Below are 27201 nucleotides of genomic sequence, written 5' to 3'. Positions count from 1 at the left end.
GTAATTAGTTAACACCCCGCATTTAATCCAGATACTCCTATCTTTTTTGATTCGCTGGTATGACGTGAAGCTCATAGAGAATACATATAGAAGTCCTAGCTCAGTTGTTTGTTGTCTCTAATCATATTATCATAATATCCCCCTAGGAGAAGTTCAATGAGACATAACAGAGTTTATTACAATATTAGAATAGATATACAAGATGAGTACAAGAGAGGGAACATAACTATGTGAGACATTAATTTCTTATATGTGTCGTGATTACATAAATCGCTAAGATTAACGTCTATAATTTTGCCCGATACACTATTCCAGAGATTTTCACCATCGCGAGGGTGGCCCTCTCAAGGGCATCCTCACCCTCAAGCTCCCTCGCCCACAATGAAGAGAGGTTGAATGTAAGCAAGAGTGAGGAGATATTTCCAACACGAGGACGACGGCGATGGACAACGTCATTCGCGAAGACGAGATTGCACGAGGGTGAGAAGTTTCGGCAGCGAGGATGCGCAAGGGCTAGGGAGAGGATGCGCAAGGGCTAGGGAAAATTTCCAATACGAGGGCGAGTGAGGGCGATGCACAACTCCCTTCGCCAGGGCGAGGACGCGTCTTCAGCGCGAGGGCGATGGACAAATCCTTTCGCAAGGGCGAGGATCAATTTTTACTGGAAGGGTGTGGGTGCGCGAAGGCGAGTGAACGAGGGCGTGGGTTGCCCGAGGGAGAGGAACAATTTCCTTCGCGAGAACGAAGGCAAGCGAGGGAGACGGACAAGCCTTCTTGACAACAACTATTTTGAATTTGCAGTTTCACCACTGTTTAGAAGAATATGATATTTAAAATAACATCTGATATGCCCGCTATATAATAATTGATGTCATAGTAAGATTATGGAATAGTCGTATTCTTTCTTTCACTTAATTGCAGTGGAGAATTTCTCTTGTGTGCTTCTACATAATTATTAAAAATAATAATGCAAATGAATATAATATTTACATGTTTGTCAGGAAAGTTTCCTGATAGAAATAGCGCTACGTTTAGAAGCGAGTGTGCCTCATTGTTGCCCTGCCTATCTAAAGACTTTTTTAGTTAAAAAGTGTCTACACTCTCACGTTTAAAGATTACTGATGGACAGACAGTGACTCACGTCATTCAGCAGTAAATGACATAATCTTAAGAGCGCTGATATCTGAACGAACACAAGCAGTGAGAGAACCAACAGAATGCAGTAGATTAGATGGAAAAAGACTTGACTGAATGAGATTGCCATTTTGATTGCATAGGGCTTGCTCGGGCTCGGACTCAGTTCTTTCGACTGGTTCAGTTCCCTCAGTTCGTCTTGCGCTTAATTATTAGATGAATAGTTTATGTTAAGTTTCTGGAAACAAGCAATATGTTGTTGTTCCACACAAAAAAAGTTTTATACGTTCAAAGTACTCACACACACACCCTGGGGCACTCTAGTATATGCAATATACTGTATTTGCAAATTAGTTGGGAAGCTGTGGTCCCGGAATAGTGTTCCCAGTCGGGCCCTGCATCTTCTAATTTCATTATACTACCTTTTTACCCGTTACTTTGAAGCAAGAAAGGTTTAAATTTGTAACTATATGAGTTCCCTTAGGAACAGCCTCTACTTTTAATTGTTTGAAGACATATTGTAATGCTAAAAACACATTAAATATGATAATTTCTTAAATAGTTCTTATGCAGTAGTATAGAGTTCGTTCGGGCACATGTTATTACCATAAATACGCGCGTAATTTGCGCCCTCGCATAATTTTCACATCCCAATTTTGAAGAGCATTTTCTGTATATTTTATTTTCCTCGCGTAATTTGCGCACGCGAGGATTTGGCAGTGATTTGTAAGAAACCACACGTCTTCTTAATCAATTTTTTTATGTTATTTTTCTACAAATTTAGAATTAGTTGTTTGTTGTCAATTCTTGCTACAAAGAAAATGTGTACCGGTATTTTCGTGTTATTTTGAGTGGGAGAAAAATTAGATGATGTTCACTGATGTGGCTAAATTTTCCCCTCGCATAATTTACGCACACTTGTTTCAAAACAACTTTTTTCCTCTAAAAAAGTGCGAAAATTACGCGAGTAAATACGGTATTATTATTAGACATCAGACAATATTACCTACCAACCAACCAATACGCATTCTTTGGAAAGGTCGTCAGAACGAATCTTTAATTTACAGTACCCGAAGAAAAGATTTTATCTGCAGCTATAAAGCCTAAGATTTTATCTGCAGCTATAAGGCAATCTTGGACTGGAATCCTGACCAGGATTCACGACGGACTCTTTGGGGGCAGAGAAAGGTTTCTCCGATGATCTGAATCTGCCGCAATAGGGACACTAAGGAGAGGGGCAAACGACACTTCGTCCTGTGATAACGTAAAGATTTCTTTGAATTTAGTAGAGGTATCTTCCTCATCACACAAAACTAACATTAAAAAATGGGCCAATTATTTTTGCAAATAAGAAATATATACCACATATTACCGTGGGACGTAAAACTCAAACACTTCAATTTATTTTTCTTATTTCTAGTGTCGACTCGTCCCATGGGCAACACAAGTTTTGAACCGAAAGGTTTAAAGGAACCTCTATTCAAATTTTACCTGAACATATTCATGGTAATATTAAGCGTCGAGTGGTCAATGATTTGTTCCATTTTAGGTATTACGGACCAAGTTATACGGTGGAATGTTTAATTTTCTTTGTTTAGGAGGTATTTTAAAGAAATACTTCAGGAAATATGCTGGAAAATTGAGGATCTGATCCTCGCGAGGGCTTTCTTACCCTAAAATAACCTCGCCCTCAATGATATGTGGGAGAGAGCGACGGACAGCTTCCTACGCGAGGATGAGGGTTAACAAGGGCGAGAAGAAATTTCCAGTAGGAACGCGAGGGCGATGGACAAAAATCCTCATGAGGACGAGTTTGAACGAGGTCGAGAGCTAACTTTCACTGCGAGGGCCCATTTCAAGCATGAGGGTGAGGGCAAGCGAGGGCGATGGACAATTCCCATCGCCAGAGCGAGGGCCAACTTCCACTACGAGGCGAGGGTGATGGACAACTCCCTTCGCGAGGACAAGTTTCCAGAATGAGGACAATAATGAGGGCGAGGGCCAACTGCCACTGTGAGTGCGAGAGTGAGTGAGGTCCGAGTAAAATGAACATTATGTTCCAAAGAATCGAGTTTAAGGATGTGTCCACGCTTTCTGTTATTCCTTCAACTTATTGATCAAATTCCGGAATGAGGGAAAAGTAGTAAAAGAGGAAAATAACAAGAAGAGACAGAGTCGATTGGAATAAAACTCGAAAGGAAAGAGTAGTGCGTTGGACTAACCTCTGCTGTGTGAACGGTGATGCATCTTACTTACTTGAAGTCGAACTCTACATGCTACAGTGAGTCTCAGCAAAAAGATTAAGTCCCGCTATATCTTGATTTATCGGAGACTGCTTAAAACACATCCGATCAGTTCGATAGTTCATGGTTTTCTGCTAACCGGAACTTATCTATGTCATCTCTAGACTCCTTATATAGTCTACCTCCTAGATTAACCTAGGGTAAGAATAGTGGAAGAGAGAGAACAAGGGGACTCCAAAGCAGAACAGAGGAGGTGGATCTGGAGTGGAGCCACAAAAGTTGATGGTATGAGGGTGCGTTCCAAACGAGCTACACCAGCGCCACGGTTCCATCTGGCGGCAAACTAAGAAAATCCAGCCAGCTTATTAGCTATAGAAATGCTTCGCCAAAGATGTTTTTCATATCGTCGCTTTCAATACATAAGGGCTAAGCCGTCGTAAGGGGGCACGTTCTTGGGTGTCCCAAAACCCTTGATTAAGGCAGTGTACACGTACATTGAATCTCCACTGGACATATTTAGGCATATGTACGCTGTATGTGTTGCCAATTACCTGTTTAATTTTAGTTATAACTGTATTGATGAATGTGTATGTGTAACTGAATGTGAAGGAATTAATGGCAATATTGATGTCTTAATATGTGATTTTTTATTTCAGTTTCGTTGGTGAAGACAGCCAGTTGAAAATTACCAAAAAAAAAAAAATCCTATCGAGGACATTTTTGATGTTTAAATATGTTTACTATACGTTTAACTTGAAAGATTTTTTTGGACAAAATATGAAAGGTTCATTTGTGGGCCAAAATTGTGAAGCAAGTGGACATAATAACCAAAATTGAAGTCAATTTCGTACAGTCAATCGCGTAAATACAGTCAGTCACTCCTGTCCATTATAATTTAATTACATGGAATGCATGTATTCATAATTATACTATCAAGCTTTGCCTGCACGTGGGGAAGAATTACACGTATTATAGGCGCGAGGAAGCAGTGTTTAATTCTTTGTTTTGTAGTAGATATTATCTTGAAGAGTAAAGCCAAACCAAGGGCGTATATACTTTTATCTTTATTTGTAGAAGATTTTTAATATGTAGTTGAGTAATTCTTAACAGTTGTTTGGTTACTTAATGTATTCCAGAGTTAATGTAATACAAATATAATATCCGCGTGAAAGTCAAAGACCTGATTGCTGAAGTACATTTTACAATGTTTCTCGAAATACTGCTCGATTGGTATCAACTTTTTATATAGCGTTTATTGTAGACTTCAATGTTCTGACTTGGTCAATTTTGTTTCCACAGGTACGTTGGTATGAGGAGCTGTTTTAGCGCTATAGACGAAGCATGTAGCCAAAATTAGAGGCGTCTCCTAACGAAAAGCATTTCGGTAAAATCAAGAGGTTTCTTGTCTGGAACTAAGGAAAGAAAAGCAACCTCTTCTACTGAATTAATGTTGTATATTGTTATATTAAAATATATGTTTAATGGATGAGTTCGGCACGAGAAAACTATATTTTTACCTATAAGATTTCCCTTACGAGCTGTCTTTAATTTTGACATTCGACGCCTCTTCACATCCATAGTCGCACACACAGAGATTGTCTAATATCTAGTGCACGTCCCTCTATGTACTTATGAAACGTCCCTCGATATACATATGAATCGTCCAGTGGACTAAACGTTCGTTTTACCTGCGTCTTACGTCTACGGCAGAATACTGGGTGTTTGTGTACGTTCATAAAGCTCAGTTACTGACATCCGCACGGCATACATTGCACTTTTATGCAGGTACGTATCTGGTGTCCACTGGGCACACATTCTAATTCCTGAAGGTTTACTGGAAAAATTTTCGACAAAAGATTTACCTCTATTAGGGTTCACATCCATGACAAATGAACGTCTATAAACGTACACATCGATGTCTTGATCACATATACTGAAAATCTACTTACGTCCGCAATACCCCTCACTGACCCACTGACTCTTAAAAAAGCGGACATCTAATGGACGTTGCATGGGGTACTATTAAGATCTATACAAACGTTCAGTGGACATCCTCTTAGTGTTCTGTTAAGGTACACAATATATTCATGGTTAAGTATCAATGGATGTTTACTTTCTCATGGACCCAGTTCGCACGTAACATGTTGGTCCATCTTCCATTCATTTAGACGACCTGAATCGGCTAAATTCCTGGATCATTTTTGAATGAGCCTGTGCTGTGTGGGTGTTTTACAAAAATTGAATTTGCGAGAAAAATTTATAAACTCATGGTACCTGTGAGCTTTATAACCTTCATGTTTTAATATCTTTGCAGTGTTTGATCTTCTCCAAAATCTTTCTTCTCCACACTCCTTCGATATATCAGCTTTCTCATTAGTGTGTGCTAACATATGACTTGCCAAAATTGAACTTAAACCAAATCACATTTCACACACTGAGCTCCTTTTTCTGTGTTAATTACTGCCTTCTGCCAAATGTTAATTTTGCACAAATCGTATCCCAAATTTTTTGCATGGGAGCTCCTACACGGCTAAGCCGTTACCGTACGCAGCTTTGGTGTGGGAATCCTGGGTTCGATTCCCGGCGGTAGCTCGTGTTTTGGATACCACGCTTATAAGAAAGTCCACCTAGTCTGGCTGCAGAACGGGACATTAAACTCAAAATCAACTTCAAACTCTTGCCATTGAAGAGAAATTTCACCTATATGTATTAACGTATGTATAAAAAAATGCAGTTTGACGAAAGCTGTACTGACAGTCTTGGAGTGTATGAGGTTTTTTAACTGTGTATCAAGATATGTTTAGTCAAATTTGAACGTCGAAAAAATCTCCCACACCTTTGTGATAAGTAATGTTTTTCACAGGCATGTATCAACGTATGTTTAACCAACTTTGATCGTTCACTAAATTTATTTCGACTTTTCGCACATGTGAAATTTTCCACCTGAATGTATTAACATGTGTGCAGCTCTATGTGAACGTCGAAAAAATTTATTCCTACCCTCTTAGCATGTGTGAGGTTTTTCACCCTGTAGGTATTAACATGTGTGCAACTAAATTTAAACGCTGACAAAATTTGTTTCTACGCTCTTTCCATTTATGAGGTTATATGCATGTATGTTTTAACTTGTGTCTAGCATATGTGAATTTTTAACTTGTATGTATTAGCTTGTGCCTAGTTAAATGTGAACGATCAATAAATTTTTGACATTTGGATTAACATCTGTCTAGCTAAGTATGAACGTTGACTAAACTTCTTACCACAGTCTTTGCTTGTGTGAGTTTTTTCACCTGTATGTATTAACATGTGTATGGCTAAATTTGAACGCCGATTAAATTTCCACCACACTCTTCGCATATGTGAGTTTTTCACCTGTATGGATTAACATCTGTGTAGCCAATTGTGAACGTTGACTAAATTTGTTGCCGCACTCTTTGGATGTGTGAGGTTTTGAACCTGTATGTATTAATATGTGTCTAGCTAAATCAGAACGGTAATTAAATTTCTTTCCACACTCTTGGCATGTGTGAGCTTTTTCTTTTGTAAGTATTGATATGTGTCTAGCTAAACTAGAACGCTGACCACATTTGTGTCCACTCTTGGCATGTGTGAGATTTTTCACCTGTATGGATTAACATCTGTGTAGCCAAATGTGAACGTTGACTAAATTTGTTGCCGCACTCTTTGGATGTGTGAGGTTTTGAACCTGTATGTGTTAACATGTGTCTAGCTAAAGTTGAACGATGACGAAATTTTTTGCCGCACTCTTTGCATGTGTGAGGTTTTGCACCTGTATGGATTAACATGTGTTTAGATAAAGATGAACGTTCTCTAAACTTCCCACCACAGTCTTTGCATGTGTGAGGTTTCTCACCAGTATGTATTAACATGTGTTTAGCTAAATTTGAACGTCATTAAATTTCCTACCAACTCTTGGCATATGTGAGATTTTTCACCTGTATGGATTAACATGTGTGTAGCCAAACGTGAACGATGAATAAATTTTTTGCCGCACTCTTTGCATGTGTGAGGTTTTTCACCTGTATGTTTTAACATGTGTACAGCTAAACCTGAACGGTAATTAAATTTGTTTCCACACTCTTGGCATGTGTGAGGTTTATCATTTGTATGTGTCAACAAGTGTTTAGCTGAACATGAACGTTGACCAAATTTGGGTCCACACTCTTTGCATGTGTGAGGTTTTTCATTTGTATTGATCCTGTAATAAATTCAGTAAAATATTGAGTGGAAATCTAGGTACACTATATGGAACAACAAAGAAATGCACAAGTTACCATCTAAAATAGAACAACAAAAGTATTGAATTTTTATCGTGAGGCTTTTCAAGGTAATAATAAGTTTTAGAATGGCGAAAGTGCTATACCTCATAACTCACCATAACCAAACTTTCAGGATAGCAATAAATCTGTTCTGATTTTACACTATCTTATTTGCGATACCAGGTTTTAAAAGTTATTTTTTTCACGTTTTTCTTTACCGGGTTTTCGTTTACGATCTCTCACACGCACGTAGAATCAGATGTGGGAAATTGAATGCACCCAAAATCTAAAATTTCATAAAAAGTGGAGATACGATGTTTTGCACTTTCCCCCCATAAACTGATTTATATTACTATTGTAATATTACATAAAATCTTGTAGATATTAGGAGAAGAGAACTATTGAGGTGTTTTAGTATCATTTCTGCTCTCCAAAGAAAAGCATGTCCTTTAAATTGATATCTCAAATCGCATCTACATTTATCTATCAGTTATCGGATTTCACTCAAATGCATACTACCACCTTACACCATGGAATGAACATCTGATTACAGGTAAAAATGGTGGTACGCTCTCACTGACAGTACTTGTGTACTAAATCAAAAAATTTTTGTGGTATATAATTTAGCAATTCCGAGAGATTTTTGCAATTACAACTACCAAAACTGTTCGTATTATGACAAAGAAAGAAAACAAGACTATAACCATTTTTAAAATTTTGTACAAAATACGTCATTTCAAGCAGTATGCTAATCTCTACTAGTGCTTCTAATATTATTTGAATGCTCTGAGATATTAAGATTTAAACCGTTATACAATCTTCAAGTCTATTGATATACATCTAAGTGAAAAAAGCACTCTTCTTAAATAAGAACGTTTGAGAATGCTACGCCCTGAATATTAACAAAACGAAAGAAACATGGTATACATTTAATTATAAAAGAAAGGCAGCTTTACTTTTTAAAATAAGTTAGCTATTTTGTTCAGTACCTACCTTTACCTGAGTTTCTATCATGTTGCTTTCATTCAAATTGGTATTATAAGGAGACAAGGAGGATCAAGAAATACACGTCAAAAATTATCATCTCATGTGTCATTCTTTTCAAAGAAGGAAAATTAGCATAAGCTTATCCTTTAAAATAAACGGGTGAATGCACAGGTGTATTGGAAAATGTTATATTTAAGAGGGAGAAAAGTAACATTCAACATAATATTTATCAGTACTTACAGTTGAGATACAAATTTTCTGCTATAGTTTCAGGAAACATGTGAATACCTTGAAAGTATACTTTACACAGATGAGCACTTTGTCTCCCCATTTTGTTACTTTTTATTGTCTTTTTACGTTACTATCATTAGAATCAGTGTTCTATGAGTAAGAGAAAAACTTTACGCCAAAGCAGAGTATCTGACAAGTGGACTACGTTACGAAGGTGAAATTTACAACATACGAAGTTCGACAAGAAAGTAATAAGAAAATTGTTTCAGCTTCTGCTGGCAACGCTGCAGTGTGAAACGCCAGAGAGTAGCCTTGGGCCTGCTCCAATAGCACAGCACGTGGAACGCACGAAATATTTTTTATTGTGAAGTTAGAAGTTAAAGAGTGCGATCGTATGTTCGACCCGTCACAACAACGGAAGCACGTAATATTGACCAGTGCTACGCAATCGCCTTCTGTATGAAACTTGGTGAGACTGCCTCGATAACGTACCGGAAGATTTAGCAGGCCTTTGGAAATATACTGTTACCAATAGCAGAGGTATATTGTTGGTACAAAATGTTTGCGGAAGGCAGAACAGAAATCGAAGATGAACATCGTAGTGGGCGACTTACAACAATATGGATGGAAGAGAGCATATAGACAGAGGGAACTTCTCTGATAGGATAGACGATTAACCGTGAAAATGATTGAGGATAAACAACATAAATCGAGAAAATGTGCGTCTGATTTTAACTGCCTCGTACAAGCTCACTTACCCGGTTTGTAGTGGCGTTTCAAGTTTGGAGGGTTGCCAGCATCAGCTTAAAAAGACATTCTTCTTACGGTATTTTCGGGTCTCGTAATTAAAATCTTTACTGAAAACCAGTAGGCAAGTGTTATTGGCTTTAAGGAACGGAAACGGGAAATTCCCGTTGTTTCCTAAATACATAAAATTACCATATGATTTAAATTCGAGGGCAGATCGATAAACCACAATTTTTTTTCTAATTGAGCAATTCTAAGTGAACATCGTGTGCACGTGCGAACCTTATTGCACAAATTCAACATTTACTATGCTGTAGTGTACGACTTTGCTCAGGACACATTGCAATTCCATAAAGTTGGTGCTCGCTAGGTGCTTACGAACTTGACAGATAACCACGAAGTTCAGCAAATGATGACATGCTTGGACCACCTAACGCGTTATGCCATCTGTATGCAATCGTGGATGTCTTGGGCATACTATTAGACGCCCGAGACCAAGCACGTCTTTATGGAGTGGAAACATACTGGTTTCCAACTCGACAAAAACTAAACGTAATTCAATTTGCGAGAAAAGTCTTGTGACAGTGTTCTGGGACGTTTGTAGTTTTTGGGGGGGATTTGTAAAACACTGGACAACTGTAAATGCTGCAGCGTAAGTTAAAACTTTGGTTAACGTTGCGTCGTAACCTGCGTGACAAACTCCGCTACAATAATGGTGACAACGTCAAACTTCATCATTACTACCAGTCCACAAGTCTCTTTCGTCTCTCACTTTCACATCTCTATGTTCTCATGAAGAAATTCCTCACCGGTCAAAATTTTGCGACAGATACGGAAGTGAAAACAGCAGTCCGCACATTCCTATACTCCACCATAACAGACTTTCATGAACAGGGCATCCTGAAACCGGTACCACGCTCATAGACATGTATGGAGAAAGTTGGTGACTGTAGAAAAGTGGATCAAATACGTAACTTTTTTTGTGCTTTCTTTGGTTTTGGTATATTAAATTTTTTTGGGAAAAAATACTGCGCGTTGCTTTCCGATCTGATCTCCTAATAAGATGTATTGCACAGATATTCATTAAACACCATCTGATGCAGTTTAGTGATCACAGCTTTGCCAGCATATAAAAGAAAATAAACTAGGATACCTACATTTCTGTTGGAATGTTATGAAAAATTATTCAACTGTGAACCCATACATCTTAAACACTACATATAGACTAGTTTCGGTATTCTAACATGTAAAACGTCTAAAACTGCAGAAGGTCTCGTGGCACAAAATTTAAAAAAAAATCAGGCAAACAAAATATTTTCATCATTATTCATATAAATAACGCAATTTCCCGTTTACTTATGTGAACTGGCAAAACGGGCCACAGAATCACAATTTTTTCTTAAGTAAATCTAGTTCAAATTACCGGTTTTGTTCGCGAGTTAACACACAAAAATATTCAAAGGAGAGCACCTTGTGGGAAATTTTTCTTCAGTACATCTACTTAGTTTTAATGGCTTATACATGGTATAACCTTTTTTACGCGTTAGAGGGATTGAAAATTATGATACAATATTCTTAATGTTGGATTAACACTTAACTTATATAAGTATTCAAAAGGCCGAAACTAGAAAAGAAGAACACATTTAAAATAAAAATTTTTAAAAAAATATCGTATTTCGAGGATTCACCAACGGATTCCGAAGAAAATACACATTACACTTATACTTCCTCAGTTAAAGTTTCTTTTTCTTTGTAGAAATGCGTCTTGAAACTTGTCAATATTTCAATCCAGCCAAAAGTATGACTGTGAAAGTGCAACGATTCTGAGCCAGTGTACAATAAGTTTACCCTGGCTCTGTATACGGAACGATCTCTGGAATTCAAAAGTTGAAGTTAAGCATTGGTATTTTTGATATACTGTTTTAGAGGTATCGGGTGCTTGTTTCACTGGCTACAAGCAAAGAACTTATTGTGCATACGTTCACGAAATTATGAATGAGAACCTAAAGAGTTAAATATTTCCAACAGACCCGAGTTCCAACAGAAGTTTCGATAGTAATTTTTGCTGTGTAATTTTACCTGCATACGTGAGAACTGAAGAAAATGCAATATACTCTTCATCGTTAAACTTAAGTATACATACGGTAATATACAAAACACAAACATCCTGTGATTAAGTGGTCCCGTAGGCTCATGGCGTCAGAAAAGAAACCACCTCTACTGGATATAATCCACGATTAAACCAAGCTGCCCTGGATTCCTATCACGAACTTTAATAGGCTCCTGTTGTATAATACTCTCTTGTTGCTTCTGACCTACAAACCCGCCTACATAGTTTTATACTTTCAGAAGAATATTACAATTTCCATGCATATTTCTGTCGCAAAGTGAAACTATTAACTTAGACATTTTGTTTGCAATACTTTTGTAAATATATGTGATATCTTTCTTTTATAGACATCGACTATACATTTAGCGACGTGAACCTTCGTTTACTTCACATAACGTTAAGTAACTTACTCAAATTTTGTTTTGAAATTTCGTAGGTCTTCTTTCCTGATGTTATTACCCATCTATATAATACAATATATTGCACAATGTAATGTTATTCAGCTTAATTAAAGGCGAGATAGTTGGGTAAATGATCCCTTTTTCAACGTAGTATTGCATGTGCATTATTTACAGTTGACATATCTTGTGAATCTGTTCAACAGACAGTATTTTCTTTCTACTCGATTGCAAGTAATGTTTACAGGCCATATGTTAAAAATACAACTGTAGCTGTGTGATAGGTCTATACAAATATCTACATTTATCTCCATGATTACATCAACAACTATCACTTACATAAATTATTATACATCCAAAGGAAATTTCTTCTACAACACACCACTGGTATTTTGCTTTAGAATTATACAAGCTAGTAAACTTTTCTAACACACACATGAATAAAATTCATTGAACGGGACGAAACTTTACTGATATAATTACACATGTACTAACAAATATATTATTGCATTCCAAAAAATGTGACCCAAATTAGAATCGAACTCACGACCTTACACTTGTAGGTCCGGTGCGTTACCGGAAGCTAATACAGAGTAGTTCTGACGTATGATTACCGTTATGCTAGAGGCTGTCGAGCTCTTCAGCATGGCTCTAATGACACGTTAGAACGACTCTGCATAAAGCCCAATAGTTTTAGCTTTTATTTATAAGATACTTAGCAAAATGATAGAAGCGGACAAAGTATTGCGTACATATGAAAATGAGGAAATAAAAAGCTGTTTAAAAATCTCACCGAAACATTTTGTTTACAGTAAGAGAACTACAAATGATCAAGTTAAACAAGTTCGTGAAATGCTTTCAATTGATTGAATAAATGATAGGATGTGAGCGAATGTGTAAGATATACAAGGTAAATGTCGAAACGATAAGAACGTAGCGTGGGTAACACATATATCATTATCTTAATGACGAATTAAATATCGTTGCTTTATTTTTGGATAGTAGTTAAAATAACAATCACTGGTGGCACTGGAGGAAAAACGGGTGAAGGAGCTACATCTTGCTTAAAATTCGCACGTCTGCCACAAATCTGTTACACTGCTCGATTGTTTTCATCTATGACTAGGAGTCAACCTAGTGACAAATATTGCACGAGTCTTAAGTACCAATACCCAAGTTAAACAAGTGAATATATATTTAAATTGTGAAACTAAGACTTCCAAACTAAGCGAATTCAATATTCAGACTGGAGGTAAAACATCTGTAAATACTGGTTGCAATAGAAAACAATGTCAAAAATAGTGTTTGTTCTTTGGACATTGATTCCATGTAAAGAAGGGGTTATTTTCCCTTACTCTATTAATTCTGTGAAAATAAATGTTGAAAACTATCGTTAATTTGAAGTACTTCCAATTTGAATAGAGGGTGGAGGGATGAGATAGAAGCTACACTTGGGACGCTGAAAAGGTCTGAAAAGCATCTCTCTAAATCTTTTTGAGTCTTTCTCTATGAAAATCTGATAAATGAAGTACTAATACATTCAACAACTTCCAGTTTCGATGTGCTGCTGCGGGTTGTGAGGTTTTATATAAGAAACAGAAGTTATATGATTTCCAAGTATAATTTGTCGACATCTATTATCATTTGGGTTTTATTACGATAACTTTTGAAACCAGAAATGGACAATTTCAACCTCTTCCGGTTTCATCTTAGAGTTAACGTAAAACAAAACCAATTCTTGTCAAATTAATGAATTAAAAACACTCATATCGATATGTTTTATCGTTTTTGTTCTATAGATGTGTTAAAACTGGTAAGCTTGAAACAATTTCTGTTTTGGAACAGTGTTGCCGATGGTTATGCTTACTTGTCCTGAGACGCTGGAAATGGCTGAAATCTTTTTAAATAAAATAATTACACGCTATTTGTTACAATTTTCGTTTTACGTCGATAAAAGTTGAAACTGGAAAATGGTAATTTTAAACACCTATGGTTTGAATAGAGCTTCAACGCAAAGTAACGTTTTCTCTACCAGCAAACTCGAGTCGAAGAACACATCCATATTTCTTAGCGTTTTGGCTCTACGGAAATCAGTGTTTAAACCGCAATGGTAAATCTAAGACTTTCGTTTCTCGCATAGTGCTGTAAATAGTCACGTTGAACCGTTTGAAGAAAATACTTCTCCCTATTTATTAGTATTTGTTGTGTGGCGATAAATGTTGAAACCACATCTCGTTATTTCTAATCACTTCTTGTTTGAATAGAATCTCAACGCAGGAATTGAAGATGTTCTTTAAATGCCAAATCGATTGCAAGAAACTGCAAGTTAAGAGCTTTTAGCGCTTTTGCTGTAAGAAAATCAGTTCTGAAATTGCACGTAATTGTAAATGTGATTAACTTCCCATTTTAAAATTCTTGAAGTTTTATGTTCGACGTTTCCACCGGCTAGGCTAAAGGAGACAGTGATGATAAGAAATGAAAGAAATTGTGGAATGATAGTAGCGGGATGGGGGGATAAGCCCGACATAACCCACGCACACGGTGTTTGTCCAACACAAAGTTCACTTGGCAGCACTTGCGTTCGAAACAAGGACCCATGCACCAGAAGTGAACGCTCTACTACTGAGCCAGTGCTGCCTCACTTTAAGAATGTTGAGGATAGTCATCATACATTGTGTTGCGTAGCTGAATCCTCTGCACAAAAGTGTTTCTCGTTATCATATGTTGCAATTAAACGCCGAATTGTTTTCATAGACCCGCCTTACCCTACCTGCTACCGTTTTCGTTTTGATACGAAAATGAAATGTTAAGTGTTATGTTACACGCTTATGCCGACCAGGCTAAGCGGGACAGGGATTATGAGAAATGAATGAAATATTGAAACGAAGAAAATAGAAGAACCCCAAGGAAACCTACTTACACAGTGTTTTTCTACTATAAAGTCCGATTGGCGCGAACTGGGATCGCAGCACTCTCTCGATATATCAGAGGTGATTGTTCAACCATTGACCCGTTTTCATTCAAAATTAAATTAAATGAATTCCTTAGCTTCACGTCTCACGGGTATGTCAGCTAGTCTAAAGGACAAAGGAATGATGACAAAGGAATGAAATATTGAAATGAACAAAAAAGAACCAAGAAAAATCCACATACACACGCTTGTCTGTCTTTGTTCAGAAGCTATAATGTTGAAACTGGAAATGGTCATTTAAAAAACTAGTGGTCGGAATAGAGGCTTAACGGAGAAGATGGAACCTACATTTGGGAACTGAACCGATTGTAACAAAGCATATCTCGATATCCCTTACCGTCTTTTGTAGATAGAGGTCAGTATAGAAACGAATCATATTATTAAATTTCAAACACTTCCGAATTTGCTAGATTGTTGCGCGTTTAGTATAACCTCTTTAGACCTTCTATTGACTGTAAAAAAGAACGTTTGTCAATATCTGTTATCGTTCCCGTTCTATGGTGACAAATATTTAAACCGAAACGCATCATTCTCGGTTTCAATCGCTCCGGTTTGAATAGGAGTTAGCAGAGAATGTGAAAGCTGAAGTAATAGTTAATTTGAACAACATCCGTATTTGACAGTTATAGACAGTCATGATACGTATGTTATACATAGGTACTGAATCGTTTACAAACAATCGCTTCTCGTTGTGTATTACACCTACCTTCTGTGGCAATAAAGGCTAAAATCAAAATGACTAAACTGAATAAAGTTCGGTTTGAAAACAGGGTTAACGGATGAAATGAGACATATTCTTAAGACACTGAAATACTTATAATAAAATCAGTTTGAAAGCATTGACCGTTTATCTTGTACGAGAATCAGTCATGAACCGGACGTCATAGTAAATTTGAACTACTTTCCGTTTCGGGAGAACCAAGCGAAACAACGCAAGTAGTAAAGCGTTGCCTTCGCATTCGGTAGATCTTGAGTTCCATTCTCGTTGCCGACCATCCTGACTGGAGTTTTCCAGTCTCCCTCAATCCTACTAGCCAAATATCAGGATAGTACCAACTAAAGAGGCCCTGGGCCACATCTTCCCTATTCCTTTTGATTTTTATTGTTGTTGTTAGGTATCCACTATAAAATGGCCTCTGAGCTGTATTTGGTGATTGTTAAATAAATAAATAAATAATTTGAATAGCCTTGAACGTTGTGCTAAGACGATGAATCGTGCACGAACATCCGCTTCTCGATATATTAAAATTTTCTTTTAAACTTAAATATATTAAATATATGCACGTAACAGCTTAAAAGTCACAAAAGCTGCTTCGGTTTTATGGACATTATGTAACATAACTTACCAAAAAGAATTTTGTATACAGTTCAAAAATTAGTGGTATTATGTCACATTCGAAACCAGAAGAAACAATTTTCGAATTTCAGATTCGAAAACTTTTTAAGAAATGAAAAAAAAGTCCTTGATTTTACAATATATTTTCTACTAAAGCATACAAGAAACATTTCTAAAAATGCAGAGTGTGATTGATTCACTGCTAAGAGATTACAAAAATATTTATTTATTTCACTCGTATAATAAAAGTAAAATAAGGCGGAAAGTACATATAGTTACAAGCTGCAGTGGCTAGAATAATTTGCATAATGTCAAAAGACTTTTCAAATGAAAAAGATAAAAAAAAATGGTTGTTTTGTATCTAGGGTCATTCTCACGTACAAAATCTAGAAAACCAACAACACATAATTTATTTTATTCATCTAGTAAGAAAAACTGGCTTCAGGTTCCATTTTCTCGTGATAGAAGCCAAAAAAAAATGCAATACAGAAGATGGTTGAAAGCTAAAAATATACTTGAAATAGAGCGATCGGGAAATTTTTCGTGACATGTACTAGAGATACTTTAAGTTTCCTAAATTCCCAAAAATAATATCAATTTACGTCACTCACCGAAAAAATGACAGGATCTCAATTTGAACCATCCGCAGTTACAAGCCGAAAAGAAGCACTTTAGATGCCCAACACTGCAACAAGAATATATACTACGATCCAGAATTTTCTCATAGCTTGCCAGTAGAGTTAGCATGATGTCAAATATATATTTCGACGGTAGGTTCCAATAAGGTGCAAACAAGATATTCTAATCCCGAATGTGTTTGAAATAGCACGAACTAAACTCTCTTCGTAACTTGTAGCTAAGTACATTCTTACATTTTTCTCAATTCCGGAAAGATAAAGCTCGAAATTTAATGCACTCATCTCATAAAAATTACAAGATAAAAAATTATACATTTCGCATTTTCAAGTTGAATTGTTCCGATTGAAAACTACAAGTCCAGATAACATTACGAAAAAGTTACCAGCCATTCTATTTGAAATGTTATCGAACTTCGAATTTATAATGGTAGTTTTTCTGTTTCTCAACGCAAAGGATATAATTTGAAATTTTCTTATACCCATTACCTGAGTGAAAAAAAAAAATATTTTTTATAATTTTATGCAATCTACTGTAAAAATGTCATCAGATACCAGTAACGAAAATCTTTTCTTCTTCTATTTTCTTCTTCCATTTATTCTAAATTTTGACCTGTTATTTACGCCAATATGGGAAACTATCATGGAAGTGTTTCATTTTAAATAATCATAACGAAACTTCAATAATGAAATAAATTGAGTTTTCTTTTCAGAATTTAGAAAAGTGTAAGAATGCATATGAATGAGGCATGAAAAAATTACCAATAGTTCTATTAATACACGCCTTGAATGTTGAACGATTAATGGTGTATTTCTCTTTTATTATAGGGTACAATTTAAAATCACGTCAATTTTGTTACAACAATCTAATGGGTTAACATCTTTTCTAGAATCTATAGGAGTGTAAATATCGACCTAGATATGTCACGAACTATTTCCTAGCTTTTCCTCCTTGAAACGGGTTTCGAAACATTACGGATCATTGGCGTCATGCTCAATATTAAAGAGGGAGAGTATTTCTGAGTATTTGTTTTTCATATCAGTAAATAAATTGCATGCTGTAGTTTCGTCAAATACTCAACGAGTATGATTATCAATATACATTTTGCAACTATATTTCTTGTGTGCTTTGTTCAAAAAGACTAATTTAAAATAAAGATTTTTTAAGCCACTTGGTTAGCTAAAAATTATTATTGTTAACGGCCTTAACTTCTATTTTATCATTTCCAATTGAAGCACCAGCAGTTGCATAAAAATAATTTTAAAAAATACTGACGAAAATAAATACAGAAGAGTAATATTTTTGCGTTATCCGTGCCTAATCCGGTAAAATTACAATTCGCTATTAATAATAACAATAATAAATATTATTATATTTATTATTATTATAAATGAGCAAAATGAATATCAATAAGCAAATTGAGATTGTTCTTGACTTACTTCCGGCTTAGTTACCGAATCTATCACCGATTAGTTTAGTGACCTCCAAGACAATGGATTCGATACTGACAGCAGCCCTTTTCGATTTTTATTATATCTTCCCCCATTCCAAACCCTAGGGGTCTCTCACCTAGATAGTACTTTTCTCCTGATTTGTAGTTACATGTGTATTTGAACTCATTGATTGAAATCAGATATGAACCGAGTTCCATGTTTGACACGTGATTGATTTTTTTATAAATATATATATATATATATATATATATATATATATATATATATATATATAAGTGGGAGTGTGTGTAAATTTTGAACCAACCCTATTTCGTTGATGTTTCATTCTCTCCAGTTAAAGTTTACAACCAAACGTTTATATAAAGGCTACGATTTCTTCCAAACTATGATGTTCTTGATACAACTACTTTAAACTATCGAACTCTACTCTGTCAATTTCCACACCAGAGGAATCAACAGCAAGCATTTATTTTTTACAGATTTACCGTAAAATTCACAGAATTATAAACAATATATAAAAAATTCGGGGAAGCTTTTACTTTGACCGGACAGTGCAACCGATTTCTCTTACCCGGTTCCCGGTGCAGTTGAGGAATTACATTCCAGTCGCTCCAAGCGATCGTGACGTAACGCCGTGTGGTATTATCATGGTGGCAAAAGTGCAATGAAATTACTCCTGCGTGGCCTCTAACTCCCTTCGAACGCTCAGCTGATTCGTACGTAAGTAGGTAACTTTTTCGTTAACCATTTAGGTACCATTGTTCCCTTTTGGAAGCAGGAAATTTTCAGTGTTCTAGCGTTGTATATTTTCTATAGTTCTGGCCCAACATTGAGTGGTATTATAAATGAAAGAATTGTTAATTGCTTTATTTGCCTTAATTTCACAAAAATGTATATTAAATAATTTCTTTCGATTTTTTTACAATTGATGTTTTCCTGCTTTTTACAAGAGGTACTATTACTGCGTGCTTACGACGTAATATAGAAGTTGGCAAGACATTCTTTGGACAGCTGAGAGTTTAATGTTTGTTATTAGGGTGAGAACGTGCGTCTGAGACCATCGTTTCTTATTGCGCAAATGAAATATTTAATGTTCCCATTTGGGAACATTGGTACGTAGCAAGTTAGTTTGAATATTTGTCTGAAATCGCGAAATGGCAAGGCAATTTTTTACGCTGGATGATATAGTAGGCACTTTGGACACTTTGTGTGTTTCTGATCATGAGGAAACGGATGTTTACATTCTCCCTCCAGATTGAACAGATGACATTTCAAACGAGGAGCACATAAATGAAGACGAATTAGTTCCTGTTATGCGTAAGGACGTATGTGGTGAGTTGATAGAGGCAGTGAATAATGACATCTATGATGCAAATGAGCTCGAAAATATACCATAAACTTGATCATCTAAAAAAGGAAGAGAAACAGTGTGTGCCTAATTGCAAAAATTAGCCTCAATCCCATTTCTTGTTCACCAGAAAAACTTGGGTTTCTCATCCTCATCTTGACGGTAGTTCTCCGACAGATAATTTCTTCAAGATCTTGCCTCCATCATACACTGAGCACCTTGTTCTAATGTATAATTTGTACGCACAGCAGAAGTGAGCTCCACACATAAAAGTAGCATATGAACAGTTACTACAATTTTTTGGTTTACTACTTCTCAGTGGGTATCATATTCTCCTTCTGAGAAGTCCTATTGGAGTACAGCAGACGACCTGTGTATACCGAATGTGTCATCCGTAAAGCCAAGAGCCCGTTTCGAACAAAAAATATTACCATATTGTTGACAATTCTAACTTACCAAGAGGTGAAAAATTTGGGAAAATAAGACCTATATACGATGAGCTACAGAAGAACTTTGATATCTTTGATATCTTTGACAGTAGTTTGATATCTTTCACCAATCTCTGAGCATTGATGAAAGCATGGTTCCGTACTATGGGCATCACATATGCAAACTGTTTATTAGTAGAAAACCAATTCGTTTTGGTTACGAAATATGGTTTTTATGTTCTTCTGACGGTTATCCATATGCAATGGACCACTATGGTGTAAAAGACAATAGTACTGATAACGTTACTGAGGATATCCCATTAGGAACGAGTTATTCGTACTCTCACATCATAGAAAATAATGCACAGCACGAAGTCTTTTTTTTAAATTTCTTTACATCTTATGATGTTGTTTTAGAATTAGAAGGAAAAGGCAATTGAGCAAAAAAAATGTAAGAGATAATCGTGTTCAACAGTGTCCTCTGACTCCACAGAAAAACTTGCTAAGGACGAAAAAGGAAAGTTTGACGTCAAAAGTGATGGTAATGTGTGCTTTGTAAGGTGAAATTAGAGTCCGCTTGTAACTGTTGGTTCAAACTGTTTTACAAACTTGCCAGTAGAATCAGTGAGGAGATACTCTCGTGTACATAAAATAAAGGTTCCAATTAAAAAATGAAATCTTTGAGTTTCACAATTATGCCAGTTAGACTAAGGGAGACGGTGATGATGAGTAATGAATGAAATGGTGGGATCGAACCCGGGACCCCAAGCACCAGAGGCGAACGGCCCAAGGTTCTAATTAGTCGACTACTCGTTATTCAAAAGTACAATGAAGGAATGGGAGGAGTTGACGTTATGGATCGTCTTCTTGCATCATACAGACCCAAACTCAGATCCAAGAAACGGTGGTGGAATCTTTTCAATAATGCGCTCAATTTAGCAGTTGATTCTTCTTGGAAATTGCATTGCGAATTTAACAAGAACAATGAACTCACATATCTAGTTTTTGAGAGAAGTTACCATGTGTCTTCTTCGCATTGGAAACATGACATCAATTAGGCCAGGTCCAAGATCGTATATCCCTATCGAAGCTCGAAACTCTGACACGCATTACATTGTAGATACATCACAAGAACGATGAGTAGTGTGCAAATCTTGTACAAGAAAAATGTGTTTTCTGTGTCAAGAGAGGTTACACCAGAAGTGTTCTCCAAAGTACCATGGGTTGTAAGCATCTTTTCAAAGACCTGAAAAAAGACTGTTAGCTTATGCTCAGCAAAATTCATGACTAGTATCGAATTTGAAACATGTTTTTTGCTAGTATAAGTTTTTCAATTTCCTAAAGAGTACTAGTTATATATTTTATAAAAATACTAATAAATACAGGTACATATACTAAGAGTAATTGAATTGTAAGAATAGTAAATATATATCTAAAATAAAAGCTCGTAGGTCTTCAAGTGTACTCATGCGTAAAAACGTCGAGCCCTCCAATATATATTTACCCTCATATCTACCACAAATGTAACAAGAGAAGAAATGTTAGACATATTTGAATTTGCTCCGTGTATAAAAAATGTCCTATTTTACTTCTAAGTATTAATATATGTAATGTGTAGGGAAGATATGCAATTCGTATATATATATATGTGTGACTTTGTGTAATGATGTCATAGAAACGTGGACTGTATGAAATTCATTAATGTAATTAATTAATTAAATAATTAGAGAAAGTGTTGTGAAAGTAAAACTAAGACGTTAATTCTGCAAACGCGAGGTCCAATGTACAAAACGGTTAGTGAATTTGCGTCTGAAAAGTATATACCACGTGAAAGCTCCAAAGGCACAAACAGTTCCAAGAACTGACTGAGGCGGAAACAGTTCCAGGAAGTGACTGAACCCATAAGAACCGATTGAAGTCACTGCCCGAGCCAAAGTAAAATCTTGACCCAATTCGAAATAATATTTTAATAGACTAGTACATAGATATCGTAAATAACTTGTGTTCTTACTTCTAAGATACCTACCTCCATAAAAATAAATTAATCAAGATCGAACCTGTTATGCGCGGATTCACACACAAAGAAGCTATTAACCATTGTAAATGAAATGAAGTATAAATGTAATTGTCGCGGTACTAGAGAAAAAACCGAGACTTAAAGGATCAAGATAATTGCAAAATTTACGTTAGTAGTGTATTATATTGGAACACAAATATGTAAGCAATGACAACATATTGGAATGTTTCATATAACATCTTTACTAGCGTACAAATACACAATTCAGCATGAAAAATAATACACTTTATGCCATATAGAGTGTTTTGTCCTATGCTTGTTTACATGTATATTGACCTTTTGTGACGCGCCTGTTCCCTACGCAACACTTCGCTCCTTCTCCGGCAAACATGCTGCAGTCCTGCCCTGACTTAGGCATACACAGCGTTACTTCTTTCTAGTGGCAAGCCAGCACAATTTGATTCGTGTCTTTTACATAATAATTCTTGGTGTATACGTACACTAAAGTGCTGATGTGAAACTATATAGATAAGTGCAACTCCGTCCCCCAAAAATGATTTTGAAAATAAAAACAGCCGACTTTCAGCAAATGAAGTAAAATATGCAATGAATTTATGTATAGGTTTTTCAATAAATATCCACCTTTTTTTAGTTAGACTTATGTTTTATTAATGACTTTAGAAGACCTTCGGATAAGTGGCGTATTCGAGATAACTTGGGGATAAAGTTACAAACATCTATACGTTTGGTCCGGTATAAAAAAAAATCACGGTAGTATTACGGAAATTTTCTGATCCCATTCAGCCACGGAGGTTTCTTAAACAAGCCTTTATATATGGAACACTATCGCAAAGTACCCATATCAAAAATATCTACAAGAATTGGTTTGAAATGTGTATTCAGTTTTAGGTAATGATTCCTTCATTAAGATGGGTGCACTCAATTGTGCTTCTGGGTACAACTAGTCTATGTGTGCTGCGCCACTTCCAAACTGTTGATTATTAATTTACGTTACACGTAAATCTACCTTCCGTAACTATTTCTCGAAAAGTATTCCTTACAAGTATAAAATTTCGTACCCATGTAACTGTATTATCAATCTGAACCAGTTATTGTATATAAAATTTAACATTACCTTTCTGTCCCAACTGAATTTGAACTACTTGTAGTTAATTGTTTGTTGTCATCGCCCAATGAAGCGCAAGTCTCTTCAACCTCTACTTTTCTTAGTGTTTCTATATTATTTTCAAAGGCAGGGTCTTTTACTGCAAATTCAGATTTCATCATACCAATGTTTAATTTGACATCCGAAGAATACATAGCTACATCTTTCTCTCTTGTTTGCTCCCCTTCGGTTGAAGATAATATTAATTCTTCACTGTCAGTTATCATTTCGTACGTCCATCCTTTCCCTTCGAGTGGATCTTCCTGAGGAAAACCATAATCAATTTCTTCTTTGTACAAAAATTCCAACTTAACAGATGCTTCACCAGCCATTATCGCTACAAATTTAATACGAACTTGCAACTATGCTTGATACTTCCATTTTATTTTATGGTGCATGTGTTAATGAAATGGCTTACAAGAACGTTCATAGAAGCAATTTTATACTTGCAATCAAACATGCAATCACATCTTTATAAATTACAATATAATTACTCCAGTGTTGCCAGGTCCCTAAGTCGAGAAGTCACTACTGGGCCGCCAAAATTCCGCCACGTTCCGCTACCCTTACTGAAATTCCGCTATTTTTCACTGCATTATAAAATTAAACACAAATGGTAAAAAAAAAAAAGAACGCTGTTAACAAAAGTGCAAAATATTTCACAAATTAATAATAGGACTAAATTCTAAACGGAAAACCTTGATTTAGTACTTCATTAAATTTCATGATTTAAAAAAAGAACTTCAGTCTTATTTCAGTTAATATTAATAAAGTAAAAGTCACGGTCAATACTTATCGTTCTTTTATTATAACTTTGTTTATTAACATATTAAGGAGACGCGATAGCTCAGTGGTGGATCGTTCAGCTCGGTCCCTAGTTCGATCTCAGCTCGTGCCGTGTGGACCTTGAGGTGGACAAACACCGTGCTTGTGGGTATTCTGGGGCTCTCCCGTTTTCTTCCACCTTCTTCATTCCACCATTTCACTCATTTCTCATAATCACCGTCTCCTTTAGCCTAACTGGCATAATCGAGGGACGTAAAACTCAAAGATTTCATTTCATTTTATACTAACATACTAACATTATGTAACATCAGTTGCAATTGTAAACATCTTTTTCTTCTAAAAAATAGAAGAAATGAAAGAAAAGGGACACATGTGTTTTATTCTTATTGCGTACAATAACTTCTAAATTTTAATGTAAGAATAATTACAATAATGTCACTTGACATAAATTAAACAAAGATGAGCGTGCAAATAATGTCGATACATGTATCAAATATAAAATTTATAAAATGTTTCATTACAATTATTTTAAAAAAAGAAGTTTTTCGTTTAATCCTACTTTGTTTTTAATTTCTCTCTACTATAAAATACTATTTAACAACATAAAAAATTCTATACTTTTGTCTCAATAGTACTTATACCTTACAACAAGTGAACCCTCTTTCCCGAAAACAATACTCTCATTAAGGCTGGATCAGCATTAAATGCAGAAGATAGATTTGGCCTTATGCAAAGTCGTTTTGACGTGTGATTAGCGTCATACTAAAGGCCTGATTATTACAGGAAATATGTTAGACGATCTCTTTAGTATGGCGCTAATCAAGCGTCAGAACAACTCTGCATAAAGCCCAAATTGATTAAATTTTGTCACATGTTTTCTAACCTAATATAAATGTTTTGTAATAACCTAATTTCTTAACTTCTTTCAAGCTATGGCGGAAAATTCGAAGTTTTAAGATAGGTTGTCAAAAGTAGCTACATTTTCCATATATTTCGTCCGTCGCCAATTTGTCGCCAGGGCAACCAAAAGTCCCTACGTTTAGCGGAATTCTGCTACGCTTGGCAACACTGAATTACTCTTTTGAAACAACACTTTTGAAGAGTAATAAATAAGACACAGTTCTGACCAGAGCAGAATGAAATTTATTAAAAACTATACTTACAATGTGTTACAGTTTCAAGGACCTAACGTCCTTTTCATCAGACACAAACACTGAGAAAAGACAGAAACAGAAACAGAAAAGTTAAAAATAAGGACGCCCCTCGGGAAAGCCCGCGCCCTGGATAGTGGGTAAGGCATCAACCAACATTCTACATGCCTCTCCCCCATGCAATTAGTAGCCTAAAGCTGCTGTCGGTGGGTATGTCTCGCGGTTTCTATCTTTTTGGAAGACATTTACACGCGTATCTGTGAATAAAGTGTAAATCGAAAGAAAGAAGAGTAAATTAGAAGATAGGAAAGCGCGTAAGAAGATTTTATTGTCTTGATAGAGGGACAAAAAACCTGGAATCCAGGAAAAAAACCCTGTATCGGTCATGCTGCATGCAATAGTATTTACATGGCAAAACCACTTGTGAAGGGTGGTAAAAATCCATGTAAAAATGTCTGTATAATAAATTAATAAATTATATTTTAATTTAAATTACAAAACCTATCTGTAAATGTTACACTAGCTGTGTTGTCTGTAATTGGGATGTGTTTTGTTAGTAGGGAAGTCTGTTATTTTTTAAGCATGCATATTTGTATTCATTGTCCATGGTCTCGCCAGGTCGTCATCGGTTTGCATCAGTCCCAGTTGCGTTGATTACCCCTGCTCTATACTGTTATCTCCGCACTGCTTCTTCTGCTTTAATGGTGGTCTGTCTATGTTTGTATTCCTCTTCACAGTATCTGCGTAGGTGTTGCTGATGTATATCTGGCCTGTAGTGGTTGTAATTGCATTGACTGCATTTCCGAAGATTTTTCTGGACGTTGCTTTTATGGCTATTGTGAGGTTTCTGCGTTGTTGTTGACTTGTGGTTGTTGTGAGTATGTATGTCGTCCAAGTTACTATTTTGTTTGTGGCTTTTTCTATTGCTGCTTCTATCCATTTCTTCATTTCACTGTTGCATTCTTCTTCTGTACTGGTTGTGGGCGTTTGTGGTGACTGGTGGTCCTGAAAAGAGCCGGTGGTTGGATCTGATTTGTCTTCTATTGTTATTAGTGGTGGTGGTCGTCTTGGTTGTTCTGCTTTTGCTCTTTTTGGGCAACTGCTGCTACCAGTACGGTGGGAATCGCTGATGCACGTGGCACAGAAGTTATTGTTTCTTTGTTTGTTGCAATCTTCTTTGTGCTGTTTGCCACAGCGGTTGCATACTCTCTCCTCTTTGCACCAGTACTTCAAATGCCCGTACTGGTAGCAGTTATGACATGGCATCGGTCTTGGGAGCGTCCTCGAAGTTTCTACTTTGTATAGCTTTTGTTGTATCTTCACTCCGGTTGCTAGTAGTTGGTTGACTTGCTGTGGGTCGTCAGAGAAAATTCTCAGTAATGGTGTTGGGCCTCTGTCCGTTTTGATTCTTGTGATGTTCCGGATATTGAGTTTTTGTTTCCTAAAGTCTATCTTTATTTCTTCCACATCTAGGTTAGTAGGTACACTCTTTACAACGCATGTAAACGTGGTGCTGGTTCTTCTGCTTTGATTTGTTCTCCTGGATTCTATTGTAGCTATTGGTCCATCATGATTCTCTCTAGTATTTGGCAGGGGTGAAGAGTGGGTTTGGTTGCTGGCTGTTGTGGGTGGTTGATGCTCTTTCTTCTGGTTTTCTCTGGGTTGCTGGTCCTGAAGAGGGCCGGTGTGCTTTTTCTTGTCTTCTTGGGTGGCTTCTTTCTTCTGTCTTCTTGGCTTCACCAGGGTGAAGCCGTTCGATTCTTCTGGAGCTCTTCCTTC

The 27201-nt window shown here is 36.3% G+C and overlaps 1 protein-coding gene across 2 annotated transcripts; it reads right to left on the bottom strand.

Annotated features, from left to right (window-relative positions):
* Positions 1 to 5521: 5521 nt before the first annotated feature.
* On the bottom strand, positions 5522 to 23986 carry LOC145681239 (uncharacterized). Of its 2 annotated transcripts, XM_081752789.1 has the most exons (3): positions 23456 to 23986; positions 17049 to 17122; positions 5522 to 7596 (listed from the first exon to the last, which is right to left on the bottom strand). In XM_081752789.1, the coding sequence occupies exons 1-3, from the start codon at positions 23815 to 23817 to the stop codon at positions 7511 to 7513; spliced, it is 522 nt and encodes a 173-aa protein (XP_081608915.1). In that variant the 5' UTR covers positions 23818 to 23986; the 3' UTR covers positions 5522 to 7510. The 2 variants fall into 2 exon arrangements, with proteins under 2 accessions (XP_081608915.1, XP_081608914.1); XM_081752788.1 differs by lacking the exon at positions 17049 to 17122.
* Positions 23987 to 27201: the final 3215 nt, after the last annotated feature.

The sequence above is a fragment of the Thermobia domestica genome, chromosome 3, assembly GCF_964235325.1.
Source record: "Thermobia domestica chromosome 3, izTheDome1.hap1.1, whole genome shotgun sequence".
In the NCBI taxonomy this organism is placed as follows: Eukaryota; Metazoa; Arthropoda; class Insecta; order Zygentoma; family Lepismatidae; genus Thermobia; species Thermobia domestica.
This window is presented reverse-complemented; position numbering and strand designations above follow the sequence as displayed.

Excerpts from the sequence above, each read along its gene's own strand:
- LOC145681239 (XM_081752788.1), bottom strand. The coding sequence starts at position 23,817 with ATGGCTGGTGAAGCATCTGTTAAGTTGGAATTTTTGTACAAAGAAGAA. Across the intron at positions 7,597-23,455 it reads AATTCAGTTGGGACAGAAAG|GATCAATACAAATGAAAAAC; the intron begins GTAATGTTAAAT and ends AATTTATTACAG.